This window comes from Penicillium argentinense (genome assembly GCF_028826775.1).
Source record: "Penicillium argentinense strain IBT 30761 chromosome Unknown utg000001l_segment0_segment0, whole genome shotgun sequence".
Lineage (NCBI taxonomy): Eukaryota > Fungi > Ascomycota > Eurotiomycetes > Eurotiales > Aspergillaceae > Penicillium > Penicillium argentinense.
Genome location: NW_026622660.1, coordinates 1,845,284 through 1,871,971, shown reverse-complemented (window position 1 = coordinate 1,871,971; position 26,688 = coordinate 1,845,284). Strand labels below are relative to the sequence as shown.

At 53.0% G+C, this 26,688-nt stretch overlaps 12 protein-coding genes across 12 annotated transcripts; 6 read left to right on the top strand and 6 right to left on the bottom strand.

Annotated features, from left to right (window-relative positions):
- Positions 1-489: 489 nt before the first annotated feature.
- N7532_000636 (putative DSBA family oxidoreductase) lies at positions 490-1,467 on the top strand (the record flags this gene model as incomplete). The annotated part of the gene is made up of 5 exons (XM_056613140.1): positions 490-523; positions 609-687; positions 737-962; positions 1,015-1,340; positions 1,395-1,467. 5 exons carry the CDS (start codon positions 490-492, stop codon positions 1,465-1,467), a joined length of 738 nt encoding a protein of 245 aa, XP_056480364.1.
- Positions 1,468-1,899: 432 nt separating this feature from the next.
- Positions 1,900-2,904, top strand: N7532_000635 (NAD(P)-dependent oxidoreductase; the record flags this gene model as incomplete). The annotated part of the gene is made up of 2 exons (XM_056613139.1): positions 1,900-1,947; positions 2,005-2,904. 2 exons carry the CDS (start codon positions 1,900-1,902, stop codon positions 2,902-2,904), a joined length of 948 nt encoding a protein of 315 aa, XP_056480363.1.
- Positions 2,905-4,486: 1,582 nt separating this feature from the next.
- Positions 4,487-5,945, top strand: N7532_000634 (NAD(P)H-dependent D-xylose reductase xyl1; the record flags this gene model as incomplete). The annotated part of the gene is made up of 5 exons (XM_056613138.1): positions 4,487-4,546; positions 5,108-5,352; positions 5,421-5,539; positions 5,653-5,855; positions 5,916-5,945. The coding sequence occupies 5 exons, from the start codon at positions 4,487-4,489 to the stop codon at positions 5,943-5,945; spliced, it is 657 nt and encodes a 218-aa protein (XP_056480362.1).
- Positions 5,946-6,224: 279 nt separating this feature from the next.
- N7532_000633 (sugar porter family MFS transporter) lies at positions 6,225-8,067 on the bottom strand (the record flags this gene model as incomplete). The annotated part of the gene is made up of 3 exons (XM_056613137.1): positions 6,225-7,577; positions 7,676-7,791; positions 7,857-8,067. 3 exons carry the CDS (start codon positions 8,065-8,067, stop codon positions 6,225-6,227), a joined length of 1,680 nt encoding a protein of 559 aa, XP_056480361.1.
- A 3,197-nt stretch (positions 8,068-11,264) lies between these two features.
- N7532_000632 (uncharacterized protein) lies at positions 11,265-13,061 on the bottom strand (the record flags this gene model as incomplete). The annotated part of the gene is made up of 1 exon (XM_056613136.1): positions 11,265-13,061. The coding sequence occupies one exon, from the start codon at positions 13,059-13,061 to the stop codon at positions 11,265-11,267; it is 1,797 nt and encodes a 598-aa protein (XP_056480360.1).
- A 734-nt stretch (positions 13,062-13,795) lies between these two features.
- N7532_000631 (putative GTPase NOG1) lies at positions 13,796-16,092 on the bottom strand (the record flags this gene model as incomplete). The annotated part of the gene is made up of 5 exons (XM_056613135.1): positions 13,796-13,837; positions 13,903-15,596; positions 15,651-15,752; positions 15,886-15,994; positions 16,072-16,092. 5 exons carry the CDS (start codon positions 16,090-16,092, stop codon positions 13,796-13,798), a joined length of 1,968 nt encoding a protein of 655 aa, XP_056480359.1.
- An 817-nt stretch (positions 16,093-16,909) lies between these two features.
- Positions 16,910-18,000, bottom strand: N7532_000630 (polyamine acetyltransferase; the record flags this gene model as incomplete). The annotated part of the gene is made up of 3 exons (XM_056613134.1): positions 16,910-16,945; positions 17,006-17,458; positions 17,611-18,000. 3 exons carry the CDS (start codon positions 17,998-18,000, stop codon positions 16,910-16,912), a joined length of 879 nt encoding a protein of 292 aa, XP_056480358.1.
- A 943-nt stretch (positions 18,001-18,943) lies between these two features.
- Positions 18,944-19,254, top strand: N7532_000629 (uncharacterized protein; the record flags this gene model as incomplete). The annotated part of the gene is made up of 2 exons (XM_056613133.1): positions 18,944-19,005; positions 19,056-19,254. The coding sequence occupies 2 exons, from the start codon at positions 18,944-18,946 to the stop codon at positions 19,252-19,254; spliced, it is 261 nt and encodes an 86-aa protein (XP_056480357.1).
- Positions 19,255-19,817: 563 nt separating this feature from the next.
- arg2 (acetyl-CoA:L-glutamate N-acetyltransferase) lies at positions 19,818-21,797 on the top strand (the record flags this gene model as incomplete). Its single annotated transcript, XM_056613132.1, has 1 exon — positions 19,818-21,797. The coding sequence occupies one exon, from the start codon at positions 19,818-19,820 to the stop codon at positions 21,795-21,797; it is 1,980 nt and encodes a 659-aa protein (XP_056480356.1).
- Positions 21,798-22,109: 312 nt separating this feature from the next.
- On the top strand, positions 22,110-23,493 carry N7532_000627 (sterol homeostasis protein ARV1; the record flags this gene model as incomplete). Its single annotated transcript, XM_056613131.1, has 2 exons — positions 22,110-22,352; positions 22,477-23,493. 2 exons carry the CDS (start codon positions 22,110-22,112, stop codon positions 23,491-23,493), a joined length of 1,260 nt encoding a protein of 419 aa, XP_056480355.1.
- A 440-nt stretch (positions 23,494-23,933) lies between these two features.
- Positions 23,934-24,348, bottom strand: N7532_000626 (ATPase V0 complex subunit E1/e2; the record flags this gene model as incomplete). Its single annotated transcript, XM_056613130.1, has 4 exons — positions 23,934-24,013; positions 24,083-24,135; positions 24,192-24,275; positions 24,338-24,348. The coding sequence occupies 4 exons, from the start codon at positions 24,346-24,348 to the stop codon at positions 23,934-23,936; spliced, it is 228 nt and encodes a 75-aa protein (XP_056480354.1).
- A 1,053-nt stretch (positions 24,349-25,401) lies between these two features.
- N7532_000625 (BAR domain-containing protein) lies at positions 25,402-26,634 on the bottom strand (the record flags this gene model as incomplete). The annotated part of the gene is made up of 4 exons (XM_056613129.1): positions 25,402-25,545; positions 25,640-26,198; positions 26,309-26,464; positions 26,600-26,634. 4 exons carry the CDS (start codon positions 26,632-26,634, stop codon positions 25,402-25,404), a joined length of 894 nt encoding a protein of 297 aa, XP_056480353.1.
- Positions 26,635-26,688: the final 54 nt, after the last annotated feature.

The following is a 26,688-nucleotide window of genomic DNA, read 5'->3' as shown; positions in this document are numbered from 1 at the left end:
GCATTACGACGAAAAACAAAATACCACCGCCTGAACGGTCTTCTCCACGGGAAGAATACTTCAGCAAAAAGTTATAAGATACCCTAGCACTCAATAATGCATAATTTTCGATCGAATGAATTATTCGCAGACGTTCATTGTGATCCGTAGTATTCTGATTTCGCCGTGTAACTCGAGCTTAAACCTGCGGAGAATGTACCATGATCAAAATCCTGTCTTATAAGCTTGATACTCTAACGCATACTGGCGCATTTGCTAATCTCCATGAATTACTAGTAATTCACAGACTTGAAAAGGCTTTATCGTTGTAGAGGGCGACCTCAACCCAGCGCGGCAGAGTGGAAATAGTTGATCACTCATCAACCCCACAGCCTCGGTCCATCTCCACCTCGGGTCATCTGCACCAAGCGGCCTATATACGAGCCCCTTCCACCATGCGCTATTACATATCACGTCAATTGATCCCAAATCACCAGTACATCGCCCATAATGACTGGCAAGATAGACGCCTTCGTCGATTGTGGTGCGGCTCCACTTGACCCCAGGCGAAAAGTCCCTTGTCAGGGTCGATCCTGGGACCGCGGATTGCTAATTCACATTCATCTTAGTATCGCCTTACTCATACTATGCGACGCTGTATCTGAGACGGAATCGCAAGGCGCTCGAATCGCATGGGGTCGAGGTGGAGTAAGAATCCTCTTGGCATCTTTGCGACCACTGGTTTTGACAATGGCAGGTTTCATCCCATTTTCCTGGGCGGCGTCAATGTTGGGTCTGGTATGTTTTCTCCGATAGAGGACGCGCGGTATCCACAGCTCATCAATTATTTGACAGGAAACAAACCACCATGGACGCTGCCAGCCAAAGCGTCTTACTCTAAGTTCGACTCTGAGCGGGCGTGCAAGTATTTTGGCGTGGCGCCCATCAAGACACCGGATTTCTTTCCCATTCTTTCAATCATGGTATGTATAGAATGGTACTTTTTATTTGCGCGATAGAGCATACCCTCACAAGTTCGTGAAGCCCCAACGATGCATGATCTACATCAAGCGCAACTACCCCCGAGAGCGCTATGAGACCACTTTTCTCTCCTTGTGGGAATGGATATATCACAAGAACATCGACATCAGCAAGCCCGAGCAGCTAGGAGAGCTGCTGAAGACTCACGGGTACTCTGATAAAGAGATCAAAGACATTATTACTGCGGCCTCTAGCCCCGAGTACAAGCAAGCCTTGACAGCCAACACGCAGGCCGCTCTAGACCAAGGTGCATATGGTGCTCCGTGGTTTTGGGTCCGGAACAAAGAGGGTAAGGAGGAGCCCTTCTTCGGCAGTGATCGGTGAGTACAGCTTTGCTTTTGTTGCCAGATTGGGGCTAACGTGATGATTCTCAGGTTTGCGTTCATGTGGCAGTATCTCGGACTGCCCTTTCAAGACGTCTCGATTATCGAGAAGGCAAAGCTGTAACGTAGGGATAGGATACTCTTTTGATGTACATATTCAGTCAGTGAAGGCTTTCGAAATTAGTCAAAACATCGGGAATTCCGACTCACCTCATCCCCACATCGCGTCTCGGCCCTTCGGCCTTCGTGACTCACGGCTTAGACAGCGCTGCGCATCGCCCCGAGAACACGCCGAAGACGAAAGCCTCACCGGGCAGACTCGACCTATACCAATTCGACAACTGCAGTACAAATACCGTGCTCACCTTGCCTCTGTATCGAAACTGTCCAGATTGAGAATCACAATTGAAGACGACTTCCATCGGAACCCGCGCGGATAAGAACTCGCCCGTTCGGTTTACCCCACGCTGCCCCACGTTGAAGCTTGTCTTAAATCCGGCTTCTTCTCATCCACCGTTCAAGTCAATCGCAGTTGCAATCGTCTCAGAGTATCATAATGTCCGGAACCCGCGTCGCTTGGATCGGCCTCGGCAACATTGGCCGGGTAAGCAGTCTCCTCATGAAACAGAGTGTATTGAGTCACCACTGACAATGCGAACAGGGAATGAGCACCAACATCGCCCAAAAAGGGCCCCAGTCCAGCCTCATCCTGTACAATCGCACCGCAGCCCGTGCAACCAAACACGCCGAGTCTCTCAACGGCCGCGCGACGGTCGCATCTTCCCTCCCAGAAGCCGTGCAGAACGCCGACGTGATCTTCACCTGCGTTGGCGACGACCCAGCCATCGACTCAATCACCAACGCCATCCTGGCCGACCAATCCGCCGATCTCACGAGCAAGACCTTCGTCGATTGCTCAACAGTGCACCCCAATACCTCCCGTCGCACAGAAGCTGCCTACACAGCTCGCGGCGCGTCCTTCGTTGCATGCCCGGTCTTTGGCGCGCCGAACATGGCCGATGCCGGACATCTAATCGTCGTGCCAGCGGGTAAGCAAGCTGCCATCGCGAAGGCGAAGCCTTTCTTCGAGGGGGTAACTGCAAAGGCGACCATCGATCTATCCGACGGGACGGGCGCCGACATCGACGTCGGCAAGGCGTCCACGCTGAAGGTCCTCGGCAACACCTTCATTCTCAACACCGTCGGCGTGCTGGCCGAGTCTATCGTCGCGGCTGAGTCGACAGGTCTAGGCGTTGGTCCGCTGAAACAGTGGCTGGATCTGTTTGCTCCGGGTCCGTTTGCCAAGTATGCGGACCGCATGATCACCGGCGACTATTATCAACGGGATGAGCCTTTGTTCGCGGTGGATCTTGCTCGCAAGGATCTGCGCCATGCATCGAACCTGGCCAAGGAAGGTGGCCAGCGCATGCGCAATGTCGAGGTGACGGATGCTTTCCTGCAGGATGTCAAGGCGGAGAAGGGCGAGAAGGGCGACATCGCTGGTGTTTATGGTGCGGCGAGAAAGGCTGCCGGTATGAAGTATGAGAACCAGGATAAGTAAGCATATACAATATAGTAGATAAAGATAAATGTTACATCCTCTAGTTGGATTTCATTATTGGTCAAATAGTTCAAGCAGAGCGCCTGTACGCGAACCACACTTGACTCAAGTACCTTCAAAGCCTGCTACCACAGCAGCCAAATGCATTGACCTGTACGGATTGGTTGCTATCCAAGGTCGAAGGAGGCACACCGATAGCCGGTATTTATGTGAAAAAGTTGACCGGCTTCAAGAAGACGGTGATAATCTCCACAGGCCTGGTACTTGTTAGCTCGGCAGGGAAAGTCGAATTGCGATCAGCCTACATGACAGGGAAGTCTTCGATCCGGGGTATATGGTTCAGCCCGAAATGCACCCTAACAATAATGTTGTCATTGACCACACTGTCTCGACGGGCGAACCAATTCTTGATTCCATGACCTCCTCGACTTTGATTAGTAACTTTTCCTCCGGAGAGGAGCTCACCTGGCCTGTATATTTAGTGACGTAGTTTTCGTGGTCAGCTCATGACGAATCAATCCTCGCGCCGAGACTCTCGTTGCCAACTCTGTTTGATGGTGTGCATACGCCGACCGAGAGACGCTTGTACCATCACTTTTCGTCGGTCCTGTCACAACTGCTTGTCTTGCAGGCTACGACCCAATGCAACCGGATAGCCGCCGCGGCCCTCCCGCTCTCAACTACGAACAAGGGCTTGTTATCACTAGTATTGGCTGTCTAGGCCGTGCACCTTCTCAAGCTCTTACAACTCGGAGGCCATTCAACTGAAATTCCCGCGTACCTCGAGGTACAACGACTCAAATGGAAGTTTTTTGGGCAGGGAGCCCGCATCCATGGTCAACGTATACAAGGACTCTACGCAGATGAGCCAGTGTCAGATCAGCAATGTATAATTGCCTTGGTTGGCACGATGCTATTGTGCCAATACAATACCGGCGAGGGCAAATTTGACGGCGGATGGAAAATGCACCTGGGCGCTGCTCAGGAGTTGGTAAAATGCCTCAAGCAGCGATCTGCTTTCAGCGCGACATTTTTCCCTGCGGCAGTTCTGGAAGATTGGTTTCTCTACCACCAATTAATCTAGAGTTTACCGATCAGAGCCTTTTACGCTATCTCGACCAGTCCGAGACCGTCATATCTTGGCCTCGCTCTCGGACTTCAGATTAGCGCAGATCTAGAGGCTTGGGACTACCAGTATTCGACGCGGCAGCAAAGGATCGTAGGAGAGTGGAATTCTTACTTCTCTATGCGACAGTGTATCAGTGCCAGCTGCTTTTTATCAAGACACAGACTGCTCTTGAGGGCGGTCTTACCTACCTAGATGATCTTTGCGATAACGACCACGCTCAGATCTGCGCCTTGTTCCCGATGTTTATATTTGGTGGTCTGGCTGCTGTCAAATAGAAATCGCTCTCATGTCAGGGAGAAGATGGACGCTCATTATCAGTGGTCAGGACTGGGAAATATCAGAAGCGAAGAATTTCTTGGGGTTGTGGTGGGAACAATGTGATCAAGCAGATGACATATATTGGTGGCAGTGGCATACGCTGGCCTCGGAGATTGCATTGCAACCTATCTTAACATGAAATCTTTGTCGAAGGAGGAAATAAATGAAGTAATACTCCAGACAAGTGGAACCTTAGTATGTGCTTACGTAACAGACTATGTACTCAAAGTGGGACCAAGTTAGACGCTCGGAGCAGCTCGTGTCGCGCGCGCCGAGGCACGCTGCCGTCTTGATTGGCCACACACTGCTGGTGCATCTGCGAAGTACATCTCCGCGATCCTCGGCGCTTTGCGGTGGCTAAGGCGTGTCGCGCGCATTGCAGCTTGCAACTTGCGTCATGGAAGCTCCGCGGGAGTCCGATATGCCTTCAAAGTCGATCAGTCTGTTAAATAAAAGCTACTACTTAATGTCCAAGCAGGTCCGCATCAATGACAGATCCATTCTTCAGCACAATTACAATAGGATCACACTTTCCATTCCGACTCCGCTCATCATCTTTTTCAAGTTCTTACCAGGTTGATTCCAGGATGTTTATTCAACCCCCCACGGTCAAGTTGAACAATGGTTCTGAAATGCCAATCGTTGGTTTCGGTCTCTGGAAGCTCGACACCAAACCTGCGCCGACCAAGTCTACAACGCTATCATTTTTCTAATGCGATGAAAATAGTCTACGAGAACGAAGCCAAATGCGGCTAGGGCGTTGCCCGAGCCATCAACGAAGGCCTTATCAAGCGCGAGGACCTATTTATCGTCTCGAAGCTCAGGAACAAATTCCACGACACCGACAAAGTCGAGCCCATCACCCGGCGCCAGCTCCAAGATTGGAAGATCGACTACTTCGACCTCTTCCTAATGCACTTCCCCATCTCGCTCGAGTACGTCGACATGGCTGTTCAATACCCTCCTCCGACGGACCCGAATTCCCGCCCGGCCGCGCCTCGGTCCAGGAAACATGGTTGGCGATGGAGAAGCTGGTTCCAGCGGGCTTGACCAAAGCCATTGGAATCAGCAACTTCAATGGCGGGTTGATTCTGGATATGCTGAAATATGCGAATATCCGCTCTGCTACCCTGCAGATTGAGCACCACCCCTACCTGACGCAGGAGCAGCTTGTGAACTGGGTTCAGGGTCAAAGGATTGCTATTACCGCTTATTCGTCTTTTGGACCTTTGTCGCTGTGGAGTTGGAGACCGAGGACGTGAAGAATACTCCTTTGCTGTTTGAGCATCTGACTATCGTAGGCTTGTCGAAGAATTATGGAAAGAGGCCTGCTCAGATTGTACTGCGCTGGGCTACCCAGCGCGGGATCGCTGTGGTTCCGAAGAGTGGGAACCCTCAGCGTCTGGCTCAGAGCCTTTCTGTGACGGATTTCGACCTGGGTGCGGGAGATTTACAAAGCATCAGCGCGATGAACCGCAATCTTCGATTCAATGATCCCATGAAGGTATGTGTCTTGGCCTAACTGAGTCCGATGCTTAAACAAGATTCTACCTGGTTCTGAAAGTTCGGAGAGCCGCACCCCATTTTCTTCTGATCTGGCTGCCAGCAATGCCGTGCAAATATGCTTGGTAGAGAAAAGGAGGACCATGGCGCTACGTTCTATAATAGAATCTTATACGTGAAAAATAGGAGAAAATCAGATTTGAACAAGTTTCATTCAAACTTTACGTCTCCAATTGAAGATCGTAGCAAAACGTGGCAAATATGCACACAGAATTTCATGTCACTAAAAATAATACATCAGGCCATTATTGAAAGATTGGCACTCGGAGTGGGGTATTGTAAGGAAAAAAAGTTGTCATGAGAGAGGAGTTTACTCCTGGATCTCAGCAGCGCGGGCAGTCTCATCCTGCTGCTGCTGGCCGGCACCCTCCTTGGGCTCGATGGGGCCATGGAGATCGGCCACGATGCCCTCGGGGGCAACCCAGCTGGCGGACTTCCAGGGCTTGACGTGCAGCACGTACATGGTGTCGACCTCCTCCAGGGTGCGGCCCTGGGTCTCGTTGACAAAGAAGAAGACAACAAGGACGGCGGCGAAACAGCAGGCAGCGAAGACATAACCGTAACGGAAGTCAATGGAGCTGGAGATGAAGGGAGTGAAGAAGGAGATGAGGAAGTTCCAGGTCCAGTTGGCAGCGGTGGCGACACCCATGCAGGTAGCACGGTAGCGGAAAGGGTACATCTCACCACAGATGGCCCAAACGATGGGACCCCAGGTGGTAGCGAAGCCGACAATGAAGAAACAGGTGAAGACAATCATGGCAACACCGGCGGGGTGAGACGAGGGGTTGGCGTGCAGAACCTCGTGGCCGACAGAAGCCCAGATCATGAAGCAAATGAACATCCAGGCGGCACCGACCATCAGGCAGTTGCGGCGACCATAGTGCTCGACGACGTACAGACCAGGCAGAGTCATACCGAAGTTGACGGCACCCAGAATGATCTGGGTAACGAAGGAGTCGCTCAAACCGACTCCCTGGAAGATGCTGGTACCGTAGTAGAAGATGAAATTGGCACCGGTCAGCTGCTGCAGAGACTGCAGAGCAATACCAAGCATGGTACGGTAGAACATGCGGGGACCGGTGAGAACCTCGTGCCAGGGAGCCTTGCCGACGGACTTCTCCTCGTCGAGCTTATGCTTCATGTCAGCCATTTCCTGAGCAACAACGCGGTGGTTGGTGGGGACACCGTAGAGCTTGGCCATGACCTCGCGGGCCTCCTCAACACGGCCGTGACGGTAGGCAAACCGAGGAGATTCGGGCAGGAACAGAGTACCGATACCCAGAATCAGAGGCCAGGCGAAACCAATACCCATGGTGATACGCCACGAAGCGCTGGAGTTGACATGGACGGTACCGTAGTTGACAATGTAAGAGATGAAGATACCGAAGGCGACGAATAACTGAAAGGCGCTGACCATGGCACCACGGACCTGGCGGGGAGCCGACTCGGACTGGTACATGGGGACGACGCTGGACAGAGCACCGACACCGAGACCCATGACCCAGCGACCGAGAGCAACCTGGTACCATTTGTCGATGGTGGCAATCTGGACGATGATACCAACGATGTTGATGAGAGCCCAGAAGGAAATCGAGAGCTTGCGGCCAATCTTGTCGGCGATGGGGGCAGCGACCAGGGCACCAATCATAGTACCGATCGAGAGCTGTCGAATGGTCAGTTCCGACCCACAAAACGTCTCACACCGTGGAGGTGGAGATGGGGATGGAGGCACCTGGCCAGTGCGAGCGAAGGACTACATACCAGACCAACAATGAGACCGTTGCGAACGTTGCTGAAAGCATATTCTCCGGTGGCGGCATTATATTCGGCGAAGCGGGTCTTGAAATCAGTCATGCTGGTGAAACCCGAGATTTGACCTGGTTGCCGAATAATGAGTTTCCATGCTTCCGTATAGACTCTTGCCACATGTAGTGCAACCTACCAGTCGAGTAACCGAAGATGAAACCACCCATGGAGACACACAGGCCGAGGATGAAGGAGCGCCAGGTCAGGTACTTGACGGGGCTGTCGTCGATGATGCCCTCATCCTTCTCGGCGCTGGTCGAGTCGGCACGGGCAGGAGTGGGAGCCTGGGAGGAGAACTGAGAGTCCTCACCACCCTTGAAGCGGGTCATGAAGCTTGTAACACCCATAGTGGAAGATCACCGGACCAGAGTGTGTTGATACCGATGAAGGTGGTTGATGGGGAAGAGAGGAATGGGGGAAGAAGAGAAAAACAGATGGGGAGGGAAGGGCCAAATAAATACGGCAGGCACGCATCGGACAACCGGCTCGTGCCCCTTGGGGTACCATGGCAGACACAACGGGGGCCCGGATCTCGCGTCCCACGTTTGCCGGGATGGGGCGGAGGAAATTTCGTCTCCATGGGCATACTCCGTACAATGGAGGGTTCTTGGAGTGGGGAATTGGTGGAGAATGGCATTTGAAAGTTCTGGAGATGCCCCGAATGGGGATGGCCACGTGAGCGCAAACGGTAGTATCCCTTGCTAACAATAGCAAGCGGCAACCGCCCTTGTTTGCATCGATGAAGATAATATTTTTTCGCCCGGACTTGGACGAGTCGTGTCTGTCCAACACAGTAATGGAATTTGTTCTGTTTACTTTTTCCAGAGACATTGTTTCAGAATGCATGCCATGTTGACTATGGGGATGCCAGGCCGAGGATTGGCATGTTGACTGAGCGCGGTGCCGAGCTTCTTGCCACCCTTCTAGAAGCCTGCGAGATTGAGTAATAGCTGGGGCTGCCCCGAGCGAATGAGCATGCTGTGCCTGGCCGAGCCCGGATGGAGTCCGTGTCTCCAGTTGAGCATCCAATTTCCACCCTGCGGTATGGAAGAACGAATATCCTCGTCACGGCCCTCTAAACACGACCCTAGGTACACTGACCTACAATGGACACTACTGGAGGGCCCATGGGAAGGATGATCCCTTTGCGGGATTAAACACAGCAAAAAGGCAAATCCGGCCAAGGTTTACTCATTGACTTTCTCATGACGCTGTTTACTTGCAACCACTTCTGAAACGGGACAAGCTGGACGCAGCGCAAAAATAATCAGGAAGTAAAAAAATTTCTGTTTACATCGAGCGGGGTGGGGCGCCGTGGATTCTTCACTGCAAAAAGGCCGGCGCCCGAACCGGTCTCAGACAATGACGATCGCCACGGCAAAAGCTTGGCTCGATCAGGGAGGTCCTACTGAGCGCATCACCGTACGATGGTGTCGGCAAAAAATAAAATAAAACAGAAAAGGTCATGCGGACGTCCAGAAATTGGGCTGGGCCGGACCCTCCATTATATACCATCTCGGACCAGATCTCAAATGGGTGAGCGCAACAAAACCACTGCTGATAAGACAATTGCTGAACAAATGCACCGGTCGGAACAGGTTTGAGCTTCAGCACAGCCAGCCCCACCACCGGTGAGCCTTCGGTCATCTCCCGCGCAGAGATTTCCGATCTGTTGAGCCATTGCCCGGGCCCACACTGGCCCAATCGGCACACCGAGTCCTGCGTCGTGCAGGCCGACGCCGACCCGACTCGGGATCGGTGCGGCTTCGTGTCTGGCCACGACAGGGGTCGCCGGGCGCAACCGTTCTACGAAGATATCACAAGAATCTCTTGTATCCCTGCATTGTGATCGGAGAGACCATCGCATCATCACCACATTCAAATCGCCGCTCGCCATTCCCATCCCGCGAGCAAGAAAGGGATGGGGAGATAAACAGCCTGCACTCGGCATCCCGAGCACGGGATCGTCAGAGGATGCGCTGCGGCTCGCCGGAACCAGACGCTCAATTTTCACCGGGACCCACTCAGCCCACGCCCCTTCCACGATCGACGGTAACCCAGCTAGAAAAAATTCGCACGCTAACAGAGTCAGACCACCAACGCGACAAGCAAAGAATAGCCCAATGCAAAAAAGGGGCATGCCGAATCCACTCGTGCCAACTCTCCTTCCTAACTCATACGTTCGCAGTGCCCACCGGGCTGAACATCATCACCACTGCCAATCAACGTTCGCGATCGAGGTTGGTGTTATCTCCGTGGACCTTCCTTACTAAGAGTGAGACGTCTTTCCTTTCACTTGCCATTCGTGTGTGTACTCCGTAGTGACGATGCTTTCCTGAGGCGAGGTCGGGTCGTACCGTGTCTCTGTGCTGTACCACCAATCACATGTTTGTCGCAGTCGCGGAGCAATTAACGTTTTCGCTCGCTTGCATGCAAAGGCTTTGGAATAGGGCCATATATCCTGTATGTAGAGGCGGGCTCTGTTGGATGGAATCTACCTTCCGACAGTTGGCATTTGGAGATCGTTGGAGTAGTCGTGGGCACGGAGTAGCGCTCATCCCCTCGCCCTCCCACACGAAACAACAAAAGCGATTTTCAAATTCGGTACGGGGGCGCTCTTCAGACACAGTCCCACTAGATATCATCAATGCAAATTGTACCCTCTATCCATACCAAGGAAATTGGCTCGCTTCATCTGTACAACATAGACTTCGGTCATTTCTGGGTCCAGAAGCCCAGAACATAGATTTCAGTAGTAGTAAAGAGGGCTGTCAAACTTGCGCCAGTGTGGTTAAATCTATCCATGGAAAACACGACATTCTTCCCTGGTGGCTCAGCACCCAAGAAGCCTGATTCTAGGTGATACAATATATCCCGTCCAAAGCAATGTGAAACCTCAGCCAGGTCCCTAGAGTGCCTGAGATCTCAAGAGTTGCACCATCAAAATCCACCATTTATGACATATGATGTATATCACAGTTGCACCTGCACGGAATGCCCTGTCTGCTTCATGGTGTCTAGCCGTGACATTTCACTCTATTGTGACATGGATAGGACCTTCCAAGGTTGGGCCTCTTTTATCTATCAGCATCATGATGCGTAGCAACCCGGGTCAGTGTGCGAGTCTGCCCATTCACCATGTCTGGATACGCTCCGTGCATTGATGTGATCTCGATACATATCGGGAGCACAGATGCTCATAATTGTGGGACATCGCATCTAGGGTATATACCACTATGTCTCAACAACCACCCTCCAGAGCTGGGTTTATGATTCTCGATGTAAAATGGCATATATTAAATATGAAAATGTGGGATATGGACGCCCACGATAGTGAGAAACCAAGAAGGCCAAACCTTATGTAGATCAGTGCACGTCATGCAAACAAGGTCTCGACCTGCCAGAAAGATGGAACCTCTTCGTCCGACATTTCACCAACTGGACCTAGTTCAAGTGATTCAAGTCGACGCTGGGTAGGTTCCAAATCATCAATCATTCTAGCCCGATCTTGAACCAGGTGCTACGGCTCCACGACGAATGACGTCTAGCTCGCATTGGCCAGCCCTTGCGACTGACAGACGGCGTCTTTGAGCGTTGTCAGCCATCGCGGATCATCCGCCCATGTCTGATTCCATGGATCCGTATCACCATATGCAATCAAGCGAGCATGATCTTGGATCACCTCATCCGGTGGAAATTCGCCCGTTGTAACCTGTTCCTGCAGGTAATCAACCATCGCTTGACGAAGATTAGTGTATCTGTTGAAAGCATTTGGGACATCGTTATTCAACGACCATTCGCCTTCTCCGAGTGCCTCCATGTTCGATATCTTCCAAGGGTCCATGGTGCGCCGTTCGAGACCAAGTAAGAAAGGAGGGATCGCGTTCTCCACCAGACTTTCAATTTCTGGTTCGAACCCCCAACCCCCTTTCCATTGATTCATGTCTGCACCGCCTTTGAAGTGTTCTGCCAGGTGGTCGCCTCGTTCTTCCCAAGTGACAAATTCCGCCTCGCAGAATCCGCATCGTGATTTGATTGCTGACATTGTGTATCGCCACCGATCCATCGAGGGGTGGCAGGATACGCCATGTACCAGGCGGAGATGCTGACGTAGATGATCCTTTCTCGAAAATTGGCGTGCTTGTGGGTCCTTTTCTCGACAAAACAGATAGTTATGAACTTTGAGATGGTCGTCGTCCACGTTTTCTGCTAGACAAAAAACACAGATCCGGGTCCCTTGGATCTGGATGATCCCGCCCTCCGGCGCACAAGACCAGTGGTCTACAGAAAGATGAAGGGCCTTCTCATGCCGCTGCCAATCATACTTGCTGCGGAATGTTTCGGCGCAGAATGTACACTGATAGGTGCGCTTCTGGGACAGTGCTCGCTGGTCTGCGAGTTTCGACTTTTGTGTCTTCCGACGATGGCGACGTGATCTCATGCTGGGTATTGGCGTTGGGGGTCTCAGGGATGAGCAAGGCTGGGCTTGGAATGAAGCATCTGATCCAGAGGAGTGACTGTATTCACAGCTGCTTATTGACGGTGCACCGAATGTGAAAGAGGTGCTAGAGCCATTGCTAGACTCTGGGTCTGTCGTGACGCCGCGCTGGATTGCCTCGTACTCTGCGGGCTCTGGCGCACGCTGTAATGCTCGAAGGATGTCGGACGTTGCAGCGGGTTCCGTTTCTGGCGGTGAATACTGCCATCGTTCCAAAGGAGATAATGAAGTCAGGTTGGTGGAGTCCCCCTCAGGCGGGTGGAAGTTGCGTGGCAGTTTACGCCGGCGAGCATTGGTGAACCAGGTCAATATCTGTCGCTTATTCAGCCCTGTCTGCTGCTCCAGATCGACTCGCTCCTGTTCAGTGGGGTATGGATGACTCTGGTGTTGATAAAGCCATGATCTTAGCGTGTTGGCGGCGTGGGCGGGTATGCGTCGACGTTTGGCCCCTCCGCCAGCAGCCTTCTTCATCGGGATGCCGGTCTCTGATAGCGGAGCCTCTTCACTGTCTCCACATCCCCACGTAGAGACTAATGAATGAGAGACGTCGATAAGCTGCGAATTTTGACTATGCCTTGAAAGAATCTCATCATGCTGAGTATGGCCTTCAATCGGGCAGCTTGCCACAGCACTGTCTAGACACCAGTCGTTCAAGTTGTCAGAAAACCCAGCAGCAGTTTCCGGCTCGTGGTAAGAGTCAGTGGCGATAAAGTCTGTGTCCCAATCAAAGTTTCCAGCCTCCTGATTCGTGAAATCGTTGAAGGCGGCCGTTAAGAGTGAGCCCTCGACAACTGGAAAAGGCGTGGGCAGGAACTCGTAGTTGGGGAATTCCTCGCCAGCCATGCCTATCAGAAGAGCCGCGGTCGACCGAAATAGTCTGAAAGCAGGGGTACTGTAGGTCTCAGAAGAGCCTCGATCAGGGTGCCACTAGGCCGGAAGGATGCGTTCAACCCCCTTGACTGGATTGACTGGGCTGGACTGGACTGGGGAAGAGGAGAACGGTCGATGGCGGTGATCATGTGGGTCGAGCGCCCTAAAACTGACACGCGGGTTGCCGCCTTCCCGCATTATCTCACCACTCGGGATCTGTAAACAGTAGAGGCTCAAGACTGCAACAACTGTGTGCTTATTGATCGCATGTTAGCAATTGTTGAGGTGTGCATGTAAAGCAACATCGAACAATATCTACAAGCACCTAGAATCATCCGAGCAACAAAGCGCCTTGCACCCAGACTTACACGTAGTAGTGAGACTTATTCAACTCGAGTTTAATTATGAATAATCAGGAAGCAATTTGAATGCGGAAGCACAAAGTGGTTCATATGCAAATCATTAAGTCAAGAACTTTTTGGTCCTATTGACAGGGAGACGAGCCCCCGCAAATCATACGACTGTCTATTCACAGGCAAAGGCACTCCAGACCAAGACGTGGAGGATGGATAACCGTGTCAAATAGCGAAGACACTAGACAAAGAAACAGGAAACACAAACGCCCTACACCATTGCACCCGGTATGGAAACCAATTTGACCATGATTATGAATGGATCTTGATTCGTCGCCCGTAGCAGTGGGGCCCTTAACGGCGCTGGTTCTTACCGATACCGCGCTTTCCGGCGAACTGTTTTGACATAGGTTAGACATAATTTCCTCATCGAAAGTCAGAAGGAGGTAGGGGACACATACCAAGTGCTTAGGCAGAGAGGCGGTGGTGTGACGATCGGCCTCACCAGCACGAGCCATGCGGTTCATCTGCTTCTGGCCTAGCTTGTGCAGGCGCTCAGCCTTGGTGCGAGAAGGCTCGTCCACAACACCGTCATTACGACGGTCAGTAGCGGCCTGGCTGCGAGCACGGCTCTTAGCACGGGCGATAGCCTTGTGGGGATCATCAATGTCCATAGCGTCATCGTCGCCAACCTCACTGCGAGTCGTAGTCCGGCCACGGACCTGGCTCTGGGAACGGGCACGGTCGCCAGCAGCATCGATGTCGTAACCGGCGGAGTCCAGGGCACGCTCCAGCTGAGAGAGCTTCTTGGCCTTGGCACTGCGAGGGATGGCGGCGCGGTTCTTGAGCGACTTGCGCATCTTGGCCTCGTTGCGCATGAGCACACGCTTCTCGCGGATCAGATCGGCCTTCATGCGAGTATCGGCATCTTCGGCGTCTTCGACGCTCTCGTCCGACTCGTAGTATCCGTCGGCCTCCAGCTTCTCTTCCTCCTCCTCCAGAGCAGCCAGCTTCTTCTCGATATCGGGATCCACAAAGTCGTAGATATTCTTTCCGTTCCACACCTCGGGGATCTTGTCGTGCTTCCACTCGTCATTCGCCAAGGTGTAGTCGCGCTGCATATCGAAGCTGTAAACACCAGCACCACCTTGCTCCTCCTCCAGATCGCGCTCCAACTTCCGGCGGTTGGGGTCGTTCTTGTCGTACTTCTTGAGGTTCTTGACGGCCTCCGGGATGAACGTCTCCCGGGTCGCACCACCCATTGGCTGGGCAACGTGGATACGGGCCAGCACATCTCCGAGACGGCCACCGGGGGTACCGGCAGACGTGTTAGTTCCAGACTTGAGCTTCTGGGCCACTCGCTCGGCGAGCAGCTTGTCGCAAGCAGCATTCTTCACAGCAGTCACACCCTCGGTGGTGGTGCAGGAAGCCTGCAGAAGCTCGACATCACCCGACTTGAGAATTTCCTGCAGTTCCTGTTGCTCCTCCGGGTCCAGATCTTCAGGGCGGCGAACATCGATCTTGTTGATAACGATGTACACAACCTTGTTGGCGAACAAAGGCTTGATGCTGTGGAAGAGCTTGATCTGATCGGCGACGGAGTAACCGCACTGCTCGGAAAGATCCATGAAGTACAGAATGGCAGAGCGCAAGTGAGCAACAGCGGTGATGGACTGCATTTCAATGGTGTTCATCTCCTCAAGAGGGTGGTCGAGAATACCAGGGGTATCAATAGCCTGGAAGCGCAGGTACTTGTAGTCGAAGTGACCGACGAACAGAGACTTGGTGGTGAAAGCGTAGGGCTGAACATCGACATCGGCGCGGGTGATGCTGCGCAGGAAACTCGACTTGCCGACGTTGGGGTAACCACAGATCAGCAGGGTACGAGTGTTCGGGTCAATTGCGGGCAGACGACCCAAGTGCTGGCGGACCTGCTCCAGGTACACGAGAGGATCCTTGAGGCGACGGCATATAGTGGCCATGCGACCGAGCGCAGCGCGCTTCAGCTGCTTGCACTGGAAGAGCGATTGCGCATACTTGATAAGACGAACGTAATCGCGGGAAACGGTTTCGATCAGGTGCTTGGCAGTCGAAACTTGACCGAGGGCAATGCGGAAGTGGTCGGCATCGTAGAGGGTGTTCATCAGATCCTTGTCTGATCGATGTTAAACTCTGCTCGAGGCGCTAGTAATGAGCGAAGACGACTTACGGAAAGGATGAATATCCTGCAGGCGAGGGAATCCATCAAGAATGGCCTGGAACTTCTCACAGAAGGTCTCCTGGGTATACTTGACCTTACGGGTGTAGAAACCTGTGGCAAGAAAATTCGATCAGTCAAGCTGCGATAGTGGTTTATCGATAACCCGATCGCCATTTTTTTTCCCTTGAAACTGTTCGGTGTCGCTCCAAAACGATCGGGTTCGATGAAATAATAAGAGCCATACCTCTGATACGACTGATCTTGAAACCAGCACGGATTTGCGTGGGAAGCTGGCGCTGGGTACGGCTGAGGACGATGTCCAGGAATTCCTGGTTGGTGGGCACCGGCGCAATCTGGCGGTCAATAAATATCAGCGGGCAATTCTCGAAGTAGCAGAGGTTGCAGGGTGCAAGAAAAGAAGGAGACTCACATCCTTCCAAGTCGTCTTCATGATGGGCCACAGGAGTCAAACAGTAAACGTATTGACTCTGGAGTGGGAGGTTGTTGGGGGTCCGGTTTGATCTCCGCGAAAAAATTGTTTGGCGGTCTTTTTTTCTGCCAGGCGGTGAACAAACGCGGGGGTCAGGATTGGGTGGCGATTAACCGAGCCCGGCGGACTACTCAGTTGCATCAGTTCAAGTTTGAGTATTCAATAAGACGATGGAATTAGATCTCCGTGAGGATAGTCTGCAAAATATTTGGTGCATGACTGTATAATTTTCATGTGGGAGTGCGAGTATACGAGAGGCCAAGTCCGGAATAGCACCCAATCCATGAACGGAACAGCAACACTAAGTAGTACAGCTCGAATCGATTCTACAACGTTGATGGAAGGTTTCCATGGTTGAATTTCTGAGGGAAAGGCATACTCATTTACATTGCATTCCAGATATGGTACACAAGCCCTCGCGACTGGGGTGGCCCGAATCCTTTTTTTTTCTTTTTCCTTTCCCATGGAACTGTTAGACTGACCATCACAATCCCGTTCCAGTTAAAAACAAAACAAACTCCATTTTCTTTTAATCCCGAGGACCAAAACCGAGGGCCGGACATGAAGGTGCGTGAACAGGGGCATGAGTATAACAGGGAAAAGACACAGAAAAAGGGTGGAAAGTAATAGGAACTAGGAAAACGTCGTGCAAAAGAGGTGAACTAGTAGACTCCTGATGGCAAACGGCAAACAGTCATAGACACGGTCCACGCCGGGGAAATGCATACCTTACCCATCACTGGGGTAATTTAAGGAAACTGAATAATTCGCTCGTGTTCTAGCCCTGCAGGGGCTCATTCCCGAATTCCAGAACCTGGGGATCGTTAGTACCGTTCTAAAATCATGATTATACAGAGAAGGAAAGTGAACGAACCAGATCCCTCCATCCGCCGCCGCCGAATTGGCACTTGCTCTCGCCACAATCCTCAAAGCCGAAAGACTTGTAGAAGTCCACCAGGTGGTCATGAGCTATGATCGCGATCCGATCGGCGATCTGAGCCTCCCGAATGCGGTGAATATACGACTTCATGAGAGTGCTACCGACCTGCTTGCCCTGGTGCTCTTCCAGCACAGCAAGTGAATGAATCGCAATAGTACTGCCACCCTCTTCATGACCAACGGCTTCGCCATCCTCAAATGTCCAACGCTCGCTTTGCCAGTTGGAAGGAAGCTTCATGGATTTATCGGTGACGCAGGGCCCCGATGTTCGGGTGGCAATGATGTGGCCGACAAGCGTCGCGGGGGGCTTGGGATCACCGGCCTTGATGATAGGCAGAGTAAAGAGTCCCAGGCTGAGTTCTGGGCACCGGCTGAGACGGTAGATAAACTATAGAGCGAAACCCGTGTTAGCTGAGAATCTTCTTGAGCAATGTTTCCAGTCCGATCCACTGGAACTCTTTACGCAAAGCCACAGGTGGTATTGCCAAGGGACTTGGCCTGCAATACCCTTGAATCGGAGCCGCGAGCAGACTTCCTTACCTTGTCACGCGAGCAACGCTCCGCCTCGGGGAACGCCTTCTCCACCTCGACGCAGTCTTCAACATTGGAAACGGAGAGCAGTTGGACGAAAGGGTGCAATTCATCGAGCTTGGTGCGGTGCTGTGTCGGGGGGCGGCGGAACCAAACGGGGAAATCATTGGCGTCCTCCTGGTCGACGGCGACATAGTCCTCGTCCACCTCTTCATCGACCTCGTCGTCCTCGAGTGGAAAGCCATTGGCCAGGGAGATGCCGGCACGGCTCATAAAGCGAGAGAGCTCACTGTTGCTAGGGTTCGGCAGGGCCATATCCTCGACATTGGACAAAGGCTTCAGGCCCGTGGTTTCGGAACCGGGCATGGACTCCGAGGACCGGTCACTGGGGTCGGACATGGCTTAAGGGAAGATAATCGGGTATCTTGGCTGGGGTCGAGGGTACTGGTGGAAATGGGATTGAAAGTGATCGCGTGTGAACAGAGGCGCACGTTCGCAGTCGCAGTTGCAGGGGGGTCCCGGTTGAGTGGGGGGAGATCGAGGGATGCAAATCTGGACCGGTGGGGATTAGTATGCAAGTGACCAAGTGGGTGAGTCTAGCAACAAAAGTGGGAGTTGAGCCCTCGAGCCTCAGCCCGCAAGTCTCGAAACCCCAGTGGCCAAGACCGCGCTGCAGTCGCGATTGGTGGCTGGTGTGGGATAAGAATCTGCGACGCTGCGACGTAGTTGTGCGCAAGGAGGGGCAGCCAGCGGGCGGGATTGAGAGGACGTCCCAAAAGAGAGGAGAGGAAGAAAGGGAGACGAAGGGGCTGCGAACCTGTGTGGGATTTGCGCGCGTGGAGGTGTAGATGAAACAACTGGGAGTCTTCCGTGCAAAGCCAAAAAATACGATGGAAGTGGCGGGAGGGTGACTTATCGGTACCGCCGCGACGCCCGAGATCGCCCTCTCCCGCAAAGTACTCGGCGGTAGCCCTCGGTCCAAAGCGGTCAGCCATTTGCAGGAACAGGTTGAGGGCTGCAGACTGCAGTGGTCGATCTTGATAGTGGTCCTTTCTAGCCTTACCAGTATGTAGCAATAATTATCCTCGGCTCAACCCAAGTTAGTTCGGATGGAAAGTGTTTAATCATCAGCAATCAATATGAAAGAATTCTATCATAAGACGGAAATATATACTGACAGAATTTCCATCCAATACCGCCTTGCAGGCTTGAGTTTCTCACGGAACATCTATACCACCACAATAATTCAGTCTGAACATGTTAATATAATATAGTCTGGGAATAGTCACCCGGGCATCTGCCAGTGCTAGTCTCGTGTCACTTTCAATCGCAACCAACGGCAATGCTGCGCACTATCGTGGAGCAGATCCGTCTCGAGTTCCACGCCGGGATGCTACTAGTAAGGTGCCAGTGGGCTTGGTTCCTAGTATACGATCTAATCTAAAGCCATCTAGCCCCGGCTGGTTCCATAAGCCCCCGCCAATGTCCCGACGACAAGGATCCGAACCTGCAGAGGCCCTGGGCTCTTTCACAGCTGCCGCTAAGGCTGCCCCGCCTGGTGGATGTCTGCCTGAGAATCTCCATCGGGAGTGGATTACTCCCCTGGGGACAGCCAATGCAGAGACTGCGTCCATAAAAGATCCGGGAATCTGATAAATTGCTCAAGTCAGACACGATCAGCCGACGCCGGGTCGGACCAACATGCCCAGGACGAGTTAGCAACTTCGGGCAAAGTCGACGTCGCCGGGAGGTTAAATCCCTCTCCCCGAAGGATCGCCAGGCGGTGAACCGGAGCCGAGGATGCGTCATGCCCGTCCGATTTACTTCTCCCTGCACTTTTCTTTTTCTTTGGATACGCTGGCCGTTCTGAACAACTCGAGGCTTTTCTTCCGGTCGCACGGCCGGTGTTTGGTGGCTAAACAATGAGCTCTCGAGCTTTCAGCTGGCCGCGTACAGCCCCGGCTTCGCTGGCAAAGGTGGGTATTGATTATCTCCGGATACTTCCACCACCCAAAACTGACCCCAACATTTCTCGCCATAGCAACATGTCGTTCGTCCAAATGACTCTGCGATACACCCGGCGCAGTCGCTACCCCGCGCTCAGCAGCTTGCCGATTTTTCCACCACCAGTCCAAGTCACGACCGACTAGGGCGCCGAGCTAAAGAGAAGCTGCTGGATCGGGTGCGTGACTCATAGAAATTGGGATGCAAAGTCAATGGCTAATAGGAACGTACAGGAATTCTTCCTGAGCTTGCTCAGCTCTGCCTCTACTAAGCGCGAGGCCAAGTCGTACCTGTCTCGCTTCAAAAATAGCGCTCCCAAGCCAGTCGAGACAACAAAACCCGCAGCCGGAAATGAATCCCTCAAGGAAGACCCGTCGGCAGCTTCGCCCTCTGGGGTAAACCTGGGATCTTTTTATGGTGCATCGCGAGCTGTTTACGACAGCCCGGTGTTCTGGCAGCACACCACACCTGCGCCACGAGGTGAGGAGCCGGCTGAGAGACTTCATCTGGCCTTAATTAAGATTACGACACCCCAATCCCTGGAGGACGAGGTTGTCAATGGGGTTGCGAAGACTCTGTCACAACTCGTACGTTTAGGAATGGGATGTTGTGTGGTAGTTGATCCGGGCAAGGTGGACAGCTCTACTGTGCGGCAAGTTGCCATCGAGCAGGCTAATCGAATCTCGGCTGCGGTCGATGAGCAGCCCGACTCCAAAGCATTCCGTTTGGACTCGGCACTGTCGATTTCTGAAAAGGGCCATCGTCAGCCGACTGTGATGTCACGCAAGGCACTTTTGAGCCCACTCCGGGACGGCCATGTCGTTATCGTCACCCCAGTTGCTTATCTGGAAGAGAACCCTAGAGCCGTGCCTGTGTCTGCGGATGATGCCGTGCTTGCCTTGACCAAGGAATTTGCGGGTCTGTCTACTGTCCCAGACCCAGATGAGGATCCTATAATCTCTGCGGAACGGATTGATAGCCTGCAAAAAGAAGTCTCGCTCGACCGAGTAATTCTCTTGCACCCCCTGGGAGGCATTCCAGCCTTCAGAGGACCACAATCGTCTCATGTTTTCATCAACATGGAACAGGAATTTGACGAAATCGAGGAGGAGCTGTCGGAAACAAGAGAATCTATCTCTGGAAAACCAGGTGTTATACTGCCACACAAGGACACCGGCCCTGCGTCCGCTCTCTTGGATAGCAATCCATTCTCCAAGTTCGTCAATGCGGATGTGATCTCTCCCTTGCCTGGGCAGTCGAGCCAGCTGCCCGGTGCCGAGGCGATGGGAATGGTCCTCGATGGCCATCTAGAGAACCTTCGACTATCTCGTGCGACGCTGGCTCTTCTACCCTCGGCCTCTTCTGGCATCATTGCTTCTCCGCAAGAAGTGGCCAACTCTGCCCGCCCACCCCAAGTTGCTCCGTCCGATGTTTCCGCCGTCGGAACGCGCCGCCAACGTAACCCTCTCATCCACAACCTTCTCACCGATAAACCTCTTCTCTCATCTTCACTGCCTCCAGGGCGCCGTGGCGCTGGCAAGGGCAGACCCAGTGCTATCAGCCCTCTTCCACCTCACACCACCTTTGTGAAGCGAGGCATGCCTCTCACTATCCTCCCCAACCCACATGTACAAATGTGGACTGCCCATGGCCAACGGCGTCTACAGCTGAACGACCCATCTATCGATCTGCCCCGATTGGTGCATCTGATCGAGGATTCTTTCGACCGCAAGCTTGATGTGCAAGACTACCTGCAACGAGTCAACGATCGCATCGCCGGCATCATTGTCGCAGGTGAATATGAAGGTGGCGCAATTCTCACCTGGGAAACACCACCAGGTGTGATAGACGACGGCAGCTCAGAGAATGCCGCACGCATGGTTCCGTACTTGGACAAATTTGCAGTGCTCAAGCGTAGTCAGGGTGCCGGTGGTGTCGCCGATGTGGTGTTCAACGCGATGGTGCGTACATGTTTCCCCAATGGGGTCTGCTGGCGCAGTCGCAAAGACAACCCCGTGAACAAATGGTACTTTGAACGGTCTTGTGGCTCTTGGAAGCTATATGACAGCAACTGGACGATGTTTTGGACGACGCCAGGCTTGCCGGAAGACACGCAGCGTTTCCAGGACTACGAAGCCGTGTGTCGGGCCATTCAGCCTAGCTGGGCAGACAACAAAAGCGTCATTGATTAATGCACATAGAACGATGACGATTTTCTGTACACTGATGCTATATAGCGGTTTCTCTTGCCGCGGCGAAATTGGAAATGTGAATAGCCACACTTCTTGGTTTTCCTTGATGTAATAAAGTGTACTATTTCAGACTATTTGATACTATAATACAGTGTTACGACTGTAGTGCCTGATGTAGTACATGTAAAGACACCCCTGTCAGGCCAGTGGGTCAAGTCTAGAACACCCTCCGCCTTTGCGCAACTAAGCAACAGCCCGGAGCTTAGCAGATTCCCCGACCGCCCGCTTCCTCTTCCACGCCGCAATGACACGATGCCCATCTGCATCGAGTGCTCCTATCCGGTCTCACACCTGTATAGCGCATACAGTCGTGCCGATGACCGCTCCCAGGGCAAAGGAGTGCGATTGACCCAGTGTCCGCGGTGCCAGCGCTTCGCGGACAAATACGTCGAGTACGACTTCGTCGTGATCTTTATCGACCTGGTGCTCATCAAACCACAAGTCAGTTACCAAGTGCTACAGTGTACGCGCGCTCGATCAATAACTGACTGTCGTGTATGAGCAGGTTTACCGCCACTTGCTATTCAATCGGCTCGGACGCGATGACAACCGCTTTGACGTGAGCCACCTTGACTACCCTCCCCTCGGGGAACAAGAAGCTAATGTGCTGGGGCTATAGCGGTCAATCATTCGCCTCGGTGTTCTCCTTCTGCTCTTCGATGTCTACCTCACCTGGGCGCGTCTCGAAAAAGACCCTACTCTCGCGACGACCTTCCTGTCGCGTACTCCAATCGTCGTGCAATACCTCTTCTTCCTCACCCTGAACGCGGCCACAACCCTCGCACACCACCTAACCGTGCGCCTCCTTGCCTCGATACTCGTACCGAAATCGCGCCGCTATGGCGCCTCAGAAGTCGGAAGCGGCAATAACACCGCGCCATCTGGCACAACCACCGGCGACACGACCCCTTTCCCCTCCGGCCCTCCCACACCAACAATGCGGCCCTCTCCCTCGTTGCAGCTTCTCCCAACACAGTTTACGACACAACAACTAGTCTCGGCCGCTGCCTCGACGAGTATCATACCAAATACAAATGCTGGCGACATGAACTCTCCAACCGACCAATTTCCACAGGCCCAAAACACCAACATCCCACCACCACAACGCCCAGCACCACCCCTCCGACGCACCTCAATCGCACCTCCACAAATGATCCGACCTCTCCCACCCCCAACAGCCGCAAGCCCAACAGCAATCAGCACTGCGCTCCTAGTTAGCAGCTGCGCAAAGCTCTTCCCCATTCTCCTGGTAATATGGGGCGCCGACGGCCGCGGCAACGCAACAGAAAGCAACCCAGGCACAGGACGGAAGGATGTCGGCGCAGCAAAAGCAGCACTATCTTCAGACCGGGGCTCCAACTCTGCGCCCTCGTTTCTGGAATCCTCACTTGCGGCAGCTGAGTCCCTGCTTCGTCCCTATCTCCCGACGACTTATCTAACGGGACTATTCGATTGTCTCGCCTCATTGCTTTCGCTTGGCGTGGTGGATGCGCATCTTGTGCTGCTGAGCAATATTGAGGCCCTTTATATCCTGCTTGGATGTGGGTATTTGCGCGCCGTGGCCGTTGCGGTCGCGGGTCAGATTGCTAGGTGGGCGGTACAGAGAGTTATTCTTGGAGCTGTCGGAGTGGGATAGGACGGTGTTGAGATCCTACTCTAATGCCATGAACGGAGATGTTTGAGATATTGCATATAACCCTATTAATCGGGTAGCTTTTAATGAGCATCCTCATTTAGTTACATTCTACCTGCCATTCTGCACTCGTATAGTTCAACTGTAGTGTATGAGACCAACATACACAAAAGCAAGGAGAAAATCTAATATTTCATTCAAGGAAAAGATGACTAAACAAAACACCCGCAACCCAAGTGAAGACGATTCGGATTATCGCTGAATCTCGCCACAAGCACCGCAGACTCTGGTGAAACGAGAAACATCAATTCAGAGTCAGGATATCAAGAAGATATCAAATCTCTCAACCCGACATGATACATGATACACTCAGTGACCACGAAATCATCGACCCGAAAAAAGACGATAAGGAATCAAAAATCCGGCATCAATAGCTAGTCTATTTAATTCGGTACCCGCCCAGGACGGATGTCGGCTCGCTTTGGTGAGATGAGGGGATTCAATTGGGCGAGGAAAACGATTGCTATCACGCAAATTAGTATTGTTTCTCCTTGTATATGGGGCCGGGGAGTATGGCAAAAATGAAACTTACCCCACATCAAGTAACAGGAGACAAAGGAGAGGATGAGTGTGCTGCGCCAGACACTACAGAGAATCATTAACTGAGTCCAAGAGTAACAGATGGAGGGAAAAAGACTTACGTCCGGCTATCATTTTTCGGGGCAAAGAACCATGCTGCCACCGAGGCGGCCACGACGATGATCAGGCCGACGAGGAGACTCCAGCTAGAAGGGGTGTTAGCGATTCGTTCCAGATACCGTTCATTTCAAGCGCGGAGAGAACATACCCATTCGCCATTTTGATTGTGTATGTTCTGGTATGTGAATTGAAGAGCTGCGATCTCTCAAATATGCTTGAATCTAGCAATGTCCACGGATTCGTCCGAATAAAGTATCCAGTCCGCGGCGTGGGGAGGTGTAGTCCTGCCACAGATCGGGAGAGTGTGCGCGGTGAATCGAATCAGAAGGGGGGGGGGGGGGGGAGAGGAGGTTCCGTGAAGCCGCGCGATATCCCCGGTATTTTAAAAGAAGCAGTACTCGTAAGTCGGCCTTGAACCAAGTCAAGAAGTCCCAGGTTTGTCTTAGGTGCGATGATGCGGCGAGAGAAGTTGCGGCCAGGTGGACGGGAGTCGGCGACGCAGCGCGTGGTTCCGGGTTTGACGAGGGCCAGAGGAGAAGGATAGGGCTCGGGCTTCGTCGGTTCTTATGTGCGAATGTAGCCCGATCAGATGCGGCGGGCGGAATGTCGGGTTTGAGAGGCGACCTGGCGGTTGTAGCGGAGTTGGATGGAGCTCCTGGAACTAGCGGGACCTTGGCGGCCTCAGGTGTCAGGGCGCTCACTACGGCCCGGCCACGTACTACGTACTACCGTAGATAGTAATGAGACTATGTACTTAGCTACCTTAGCATACGAGGATGGTGCTACAATGTAGAATTATTTAAGTGAGCACCTAAATTCAACGATTCGAATGTTAAGTCTTACATCTTTCCCTCTACGTGAGGGAGCACTCGACTTGTACCTTATGTGACAGTCCGGTCATCTACTATGTGTATCAAACAGACACACTACGAAGACAGCCACTAGAATAGGAAGAGCAGGTCATTCCAATTTCATTCGCTAGGGCAAAGATAGAGGAAGCAAAATTCCATTGTGGTCCCTTGGGATGCCACAGAAAAAAAAAAGGGATAGGTACAAAAGGCTATCAGTCGGGCGCGTAGTACTCAGACCAACAACGCTCGGAACCGGGATAAAAATCAAGAAGTAAAGGCTCTCTCTAAGCGCCTTCACGGCTCTTACGGTAACTGGCCTGAGCTCGCTGTTAGGAATCCAATAATCTACAGCGAGGATTGCTTAATCGCTTACCTCTTGTTCGACCTGGAGAGCATCCACAGTCGGGGCAAGCTCACTCAGAATCTCATAGGCCTTCTTGTGGTACTCCAGCTGGGCGGCGATCAGATCGGCCAGGTTGCGAAGGGGCTCGGGGGTATCAAGAACCTGCAGCAAGGGGTCGTGACATGTTAGTCGCGGATTGACAACGCGGGAAGGCAACTTCGCCTTGTACAAGAATCGGAGACAGGGGAATACATACGTTCTTCATAACGCTGACGGCCTCCTCGGTCTGGCCAACAAACTCATCCTCAGCCTGCTCGATCTCGGAACGAGCATCCTCACTCAGGTTCTCCTCGCCACCAGCAGCAGCCTTCTTGGCAGCCTTGATCGAGTCAAGAGTCAGACGGGCATTCTCGACGTTCTTGCGAGCCTTGGCCGCGAACATCAGGTTGGTGTTGAGAGTGGTGTTCCAGCCAGCCAGGAAGCGGGACTGGATCTGAGCGTCCTGAGCGAGACGAGCCTCGCCGACCTTCTCCTCAGCAAGAGCGTACTGCTCTAGAGCAGAGGCAAGAGGGTCCTCGCCCTCAGAGCTCTGCACCAGGGTCTGGGAACCGGCGAGCGAGGCGCGCGCAATGGCGTGGTTGAAGGTCTTGGGTTGGGGCTTCGCGGTAGGAGGAGCGGTCAGGGCGGCCTGGGCCTCGGCGGGAGAACCAGCCTGCGAGAGGAGGGCGACCTTCTCGTTGATGGTACGGCCCAGGTCATTGAAAGACTCGCGGATGTTGGGCGGGTAGTCGTAGGCTTCGTTGGAGTATTGGGAGCTGTTGTCGCAGATCGGATGACCCACACGTCAGCGGCGGTATTCTCTGGGGAGGACCATGTGCTGATACAGAGCACTGAATTGAGACAGAGAGGGAGGGGCAAAACTCACGTCACTTGAAGCAGCTTCTGGTGGACCAGCTTGAGCGCATCGACGCGCTTCTCGAGCTTGATGTACTCATCGGGGAGCTGGGTCTTGTCTTCAGCATGGCCCAGCTGCTCCCGGATCATCTGCTGGGTGCGCTGCGCGAAAGGCGTGAAGTTCGCGCTATCGGCGAAAAACGTTAGCCAAGACGTCAAACCAAAGACCACGGTCCAGATCGTGCACGATGGGGGGTGGTGATGTGGGTAAAGGAGAGGGTAAGGTGTCCGAACGGGGACTTGGGGACGTGGCAGTGCTCACCTGAAGTTCTTGCCGAATGCCTGCACTCGATCCATGATTGCGGTTTGAGGGAGTGAAGGTCTTGGGGGAGAGTAGAAGGAGAGGATGAT